This window comes from Dromaius novaehollandiae, chromosome 3, assembly GCF_036370855.1.
Source record: "Dromaius novaehollandiae isolate bDroNov1 chromosome 3, bDroNov1.hap1, whole genome shotgun sequence".
In the NCBI taxonomy this organism is placed as follows: Eukaryota; Metazoa; Chordata; class Aves; order Casuariiformes; family Dromaiidae; genus Dromaius; species Dromaius novaehollandiae.
Window position 1 is genome coordinate 61,684,645 of NC_088100.1, and position 6,000 is coordinate 61,690,644.

General features: G+C 36.2%; 1 protein-coding gene across 3 annotated transcripts in view; it reads left to right on the forward strand.

The window, feature by feature from the left end:
• Positions 1 to 5,582, forward strand: part of AKAP7 (A-kinase anchoring protein 7) — a 91,785-nt gene extending 86,203 nt beyond the window's left edge. Inside the window, exons 8-9 of one of the 3 annotated variants that reach the window (XR_003262229.2) lie at positions 3,253 to 3,969; positions 4,216 to 4,355. Coding sequence is in view for 2 of the 3 variants with exons in the window: in XM_064508983.1 (XP_064365053.1) it covers positions 3,253 to 3,411; positions 4,216 to 4,421 (365 nt within the window). In the remaining variant the exon portion in view is untranslated. Of the gene's footprint in view, positions 1 to 3,252; positions 3,970 to 4,215 lie in introns of all 3 variants that reach the window. The other 2 variants (XM_064508983.1, XM_064508984.1) reach the window with 2 other exon arrangements.
• Positions 5,583 to 6,000: the final 418 nt, after the last annotated feature.

The following is a 6,000-nucleotide window of genomic DNA, read 5'->3' on the forward strand; positions in this document are numbered from 1 at the left end:
GCATGAATGTATTGAGATCTATTTCACATAGTATGAATTTGTTTTCATATTTTGAAAATTGTAGAAGGGGATAAGCAAAAGGAAGGAATTTTTCTTTTTTATTCTGAGCCACATGCAGGAGAAAGCAGTGGAAATTTTTTTTCACAGGCACAAAAATAAAGTGTTGGCGTAATCCATACTAATAGGCATACTATAGATGCAAATACAGTGCACATGACATATCTGTTCACTTTCTCAGAACAGAGTTTACAGAGTAGTTCTGAATTTTTTAAACCTCCCTTTTTAATCTGGAGCATCTCTATGTATTCCGATAATTCCTATATGTAGGACAGTCTGCACAAAGAAGTGTTTGCCTGCTGCAAAGGTATTATACATCTAAGAAGCAGGCAAGCAGCAGATACAGCATGGGGAGAGAGATATAGACAGGACATATATATGTTGAATATTTTAGTAAGTATAGATGATCAGTATCTGTTATTATAAACTGACCTACTTCAGCAGTCATGAATAGGAATAATACTAGAGTAATGTACAGCTGCTTTGCCGATATAACATTACACAGACACTCACAGAAGTGCTATTTAGGGAGTCTGAGAATACAAACAGAGCATGAGTGAATCATATAGCCAGTCTACCAAGGTGGCTGGACAGATAAATCCAGTGGTGTTCTTCATACAGGGATCTACATTTTGTCACATTCACATGCAGAGCCCATGTTAGTCTTCCCAGTGATAAAGCAGAACTTATGAGGTACTACAGACTTGAGGATGTTGGTGAGCCATGGGTGTCTCACAATATGAGAAAAAGAGGACTTCTTTTGTAGCTGTATGAATTGTACTTTATTAAGGCTCTTCATTTCAAGTAGTCTGATTTTTTCATGCTTGGGAAATTACTTATTCAGCAAACTGTCAATGTGAAGTTTTTAAATGCAATAATAGGTGTACAGATATTATACATATATACACAAATGACAACTGATGTTTTATAAGAATGCAAAAGATATTTGTGAGAGAAGAGCTTTGTCTTTTCTCACAATGTAAGAATAATACACAATGTATTACAAGTAAAATGACATTCTGAATAAGTATAATCACTACCTTTTTGTGGTATCTGGAGGCCTCTGTGACTGATTAGTCATATTCTGCATATTAATTACTAAAGGGTCAAGCATCGGCATTGCTGAGTACTTTATACCCCACTGATTTTATTCAGAGTTGCATGTACAGATCATTAGAGCTGTGTGAATAACAAGTTCTTTGCTTCACTGGCAATTCTGAAAAATAAGAAACTTTTCAACTGGAAACCATTTTGAGGTTTGGGTTTTTCTTCTGTTGAATGAATAGACTGGGTCAACCAAGACATTTTATTTCAATTGTGAGTGTCTTTAATAAAAGCAAAGAAAAAAATGGAATCAAAGGGTTATGTTCACAGAAGGATATGGAATCAACTCATAAAAGCTGGGAGAAGATGCTGCTCATATATATCTCAGGTCTCCTAAGAGATAAGAGCCTGAATTAAGTCCCTTCTCTAAAGAAGTCAAAGAATAGACTTAAACCCAGGATTTGCAGATAGTGGAGAAACATGGTAAGCAGTGGGTGAGAAAGTATGTAGCTGATTGAGTGGCTTTGGGAATAGTGTCTGCATCTCCCTCTGACTCATGTAAGAGTCTGCAGTGTTTCTTCTTGGAAATGCTAGACCCGTTTTTGATATTTTCTGTTATTTATATTTTTTAATTTTAGTTTAATGAAAACTATTCCCAAATATGCATTTTTCAGTATTTTCCAGAATCTTTTTCCAAATTTTTTCCAGAATATAATGAAACACTTTACCCAGGTGTATTCTGATAACATCTTCAGTTCAAGAGTATAGTTCTTTCTATCCCACAGTAATAGGACTGTAGAGGACTAGAACTGGAAGTTTGGTCTATCTTGCTGTTCCAGAATAGGATACTCTTACTCTGCTTTCCCTTTCCCTGTCCCTGTCCCTCTCCCTCTCTGGGTTGAAAATGGAGCATGAATTATGTTTTATTAGTGAAATTGTTTCACAGATTGTACAATCCACTAGGAAGATTAATACAGGTCTTTTATAACTATAATCTGTGCTGCAAATGAATAAATTTACATATATGAAAAAGAGCAAATGTAGATAATTGAGCAGTGCAAAGCTTTGTGCTAGGAACATACAATAGTATCTGTTTCACCAGATGTGCATGACTAAGCAGTGTCTTGTTACTTGTTACAGAATGTTAACTCCAGAAAGGGACATTAAAAGTATGACCTTTAAATGTATACAGAGAGAAACAGTTATTTACCAAGTGCAAGAAATTGCAAAGCTTCAAGTGCAAATTACATGGCCAGTGGAAATCAGACCCTAGAAGCTGAGCTGCACATAAAGTCATGCAGACAATAAAATACACTTTTCTTGGCTTATATTCTTCATGGAAGGAGGATGCTGTAGCAGACTGTATAATTCATTATGAAACTGATTCATGGAAAAGTACAATTTCTAAATACATTTAATGATATATGAGAATCTTCATTATTAGGCAGTTATTTAGTTGTATATGTTTCCTCCTGTAAACGCTGAACAAAGCAGTGAAATGCCAGCTTCTTGCTTTTATCAGCAGGTACCTATGAATAGACTGTAGGCACTTGCATTCCTTCCATGTCAGAGCATTAATTAGAAGACAGAGGGGAGAGGGGGATAGAGTACATGACTTTTCCAAGTTTAATATGTTGGTAAACAACTTCTAACCTGCTCTTAGATGGATTTTTTTAGCCATGTTTTTTTTTTCCTGTGAGAAGTTCTTGCATCATAAGCAATGAATAGGTAGCAGATTATATATTTATTAAGCAAAATCACAAAACGAGAGCAGCCAGATTTAAGAATGCTTCTGAAATGTAAATTCATTGTGTGGTTTTCTTCGTCTTTGCCTAGATGGCACAAATTATTGTTGACCAGAAGAAATGAAATTTGCACACTCTTCCAACAGCTAAAGTGGGTGCTTATGTTAGCCAATGGCTTGTTGAAGTGTTACAATAAAGATGAGAAGTGAAATTCTTTCAGTCTGATACACTGTATACACCTCTTCAGGAATCACTTTTGGTTCAGAGCTTGTGAAACGGGAAATTATTTTTACATTTAGGAAAAGGCAGGCTGAGATGTCCAGCTCAGCCAGAGGCTCAGGATACAATTAGGACTGCTGTCTTTCCACGGCAATGAACTCCTTCTCTTGTCTGTTGTGACACATAGGTGAAAAACATGCAGCAGAGCCAGATGATGCAGAGCTGGTGAGCCTCAGCAAAAGGCTGGTGGAGAATGCAGTGCTCAAGGCTGTACAGCAGTATTTAGAAGAAACTCAAAACAAAAACAGACAGACTGATGGAAGCCCTGTGAAAACTGAAGAAGCAGGTAGTGGCAGTAAGAATGAAAATGACAATGATAGCAGCAAGTGAACGCTGTGTGAAAGCCCAGGAGCAAATAGCCCACCAAGAATAACCACAAAAACATGTTCCAGCTCCCTGCTGCAATTTGCTAAGTGGTGCTGGCTGACAGGCATTCTGCTTTGTGAATCTCTTATCAAAAGTTTGTTCTGAACCGAAGGACACTGCCTACCAGTTTAATTAAAGTGTTTGCATTGCTGAAAATCTGCTGAATGCTGGGAGAGATGAACGGTGGAAAAAGACAGGAATGTTGAAACAGACAGCTCCAATGTTCACTGGCTCTTACTACCGAGTCGCTTCCTTGCTTTTGGAGAGAAACCGAACCCTTTGTGTTTGCCTTTTGGACTGTAATGAATGGCCATGGAAGAGGCCTTGCCATAAGTGGAAACATTGCCGTCTGCGTTGTTTGGCACTGCCACAGGGCTGCTCGCTCAATGTGAGAGCACGTTCTGTTTCAAAGTCAACAGCAGTCAATCCTAAGCTAAAAATTACCTCTACAGATATTCATCGCAGATACTATTACACAGTATGTAATATAGCAGGAGTTTCTCTTAAATGTGACACTGTACTGTTCTTTACTTTTTGGTAACATTTGTTCAAATAAATTATATTTTTTTGACAAAGTATGAACTTTTTATACGTAATAAATGTGGGCAAAATTCTTAGCAATTAATACTGTCCAAAACAAATATGTTCTCTTTATATCCATACATTGATGATTCTAAATGATATTAGTTATTGTAAAATGTATGATGTTGTTCTTTTCCTCTAGGAAAGAATCATGAAGCAGACTTAGTAAAGGAAGCTTTGCACAGAGAAACACAGGCCCTGTTATCCAAACTGAATCAGATAAAGAAGCTGTTATCCAGTCCTGAGATCCACATGAAAATTAGCAAAGAACTGTTTGAAGACAGGCACAACTATACCAGTAAAGGGAAAAGTTGCGTTGACTCTGGATATTCACATGCATGGTTGTAAATTGCCATGGTGTAAAATGTCATCGGGTTGTTTAAAGACAAGAAGAGATTTTCTTTCCTCTGTTTCTTTTTTACTGAAAATATAAATGGGTGTAAATGGTTCATGAGATATGATACTGAAATACTTGCACAGAAAGAGTATATTTCATAATGATGAACTACAGTTACTCCTCAGCACAGCTTTGAAATGTGCTTGAATGTGCAGGTATATGTCATGATTCCAAAGTGGAAAAATACTGGTTTCAAATAAATCTGAGCAAACACTGTGCCCTTCCATTATCATTGCAAATAATTCACATTTTTCTTACAGATTGTTTCTGTAGCAGTGACACACAAATATTTAAAAAATGGATACTTTTAAATACTTTAAAATGAATATTTGAAAAAAAGCTCTTTTATCTGCCTTTTGTATGTGTACTGGCATTTTGGGTTAGCACTGTCTTATTTTTTATTTTTGTTTTTAAACAGCACTTGAATACATGTATAGATGCTGATATGTAATTTCTGTTTACATTAAAGCAAGAATGTGTAAATTTTCAAATGAAATTCTGGCTCCACTGATCTCAATGGCAAAACTTTCATTGGCTTTAATGGAGTCAGGATGCTGCCCTCAAGATTTCTCATGAAAGTAATATTCCTTAGGATGATATTTGCCTTTTCATTTTTAAAGAAAAACAGTGGATTTTGTCTTTTGCTTTTGATGTTTCCTCCATCTCTGCCTTCTGCTGTCTCAGCTTGCATTAATTGTTCCCCTCACACACCCACAGGCGTCAGTGACACTTTGGATGCACAACCCTGCAGGATAACAACAAGTATTGGGCAGTGCAGTCCAGTACTTGTCCATTTGCACTCTTTATAAACTTTTCTTCAAAACTGCCTGACTGTAAAAGCTATATAATATATGTCGTGATTGGTATCAAATTTGTGCTGATAGAAAAGCTGTGTGCGTATTCTTCATTGACCTTAAGCGCTGGTCATTTATCTCATGCTTCATACTTCACAATTTTTTCTTATTTGATATATAACAGTATATTCTTAAATGCATCTCATACATTTCTGAGTACACGTTCCTAATAAAGATTTTTTTCTTTGCACTGTATGTAGGTTTTCACCCCTTTCCAAGTGGATTTTAATAAAATGAAGTACTTTCCAAGTAACAAAATTGACTGGAACAGTGCTTGTATAAATCACTCCATTAAATTGACTGTGGGTTTTGTGCCAAGATACTGATCTAGAACTTGGGTCCTGAAATCATGTGAATAAATTCTTGCAGATAAGCTAGTCCAAAGTCCTTATCATTTTAAGGAAGGCACCAGTTAGTACATTCCCTCCTTTCAGTGTTAACTTCATTGAAAGGTTCTCCAAGTAAAAAATTTAAATGACCTAAATTTGAAACTGTTTAGAAATTAATTTATGCTCTGGGTTGTATGGCTTTAGAAAGAAGTTACTGGTACAGCTTACTAGGATCCATACCCACCCTTCATCCTTTAAATTGAGTTTGACTTTAGGAAGTAGCCTCAAATTTGGTGTAGAAGAAAAATATTTGTCTGAATTTGCCATCATTACTGGAGATAGATAGA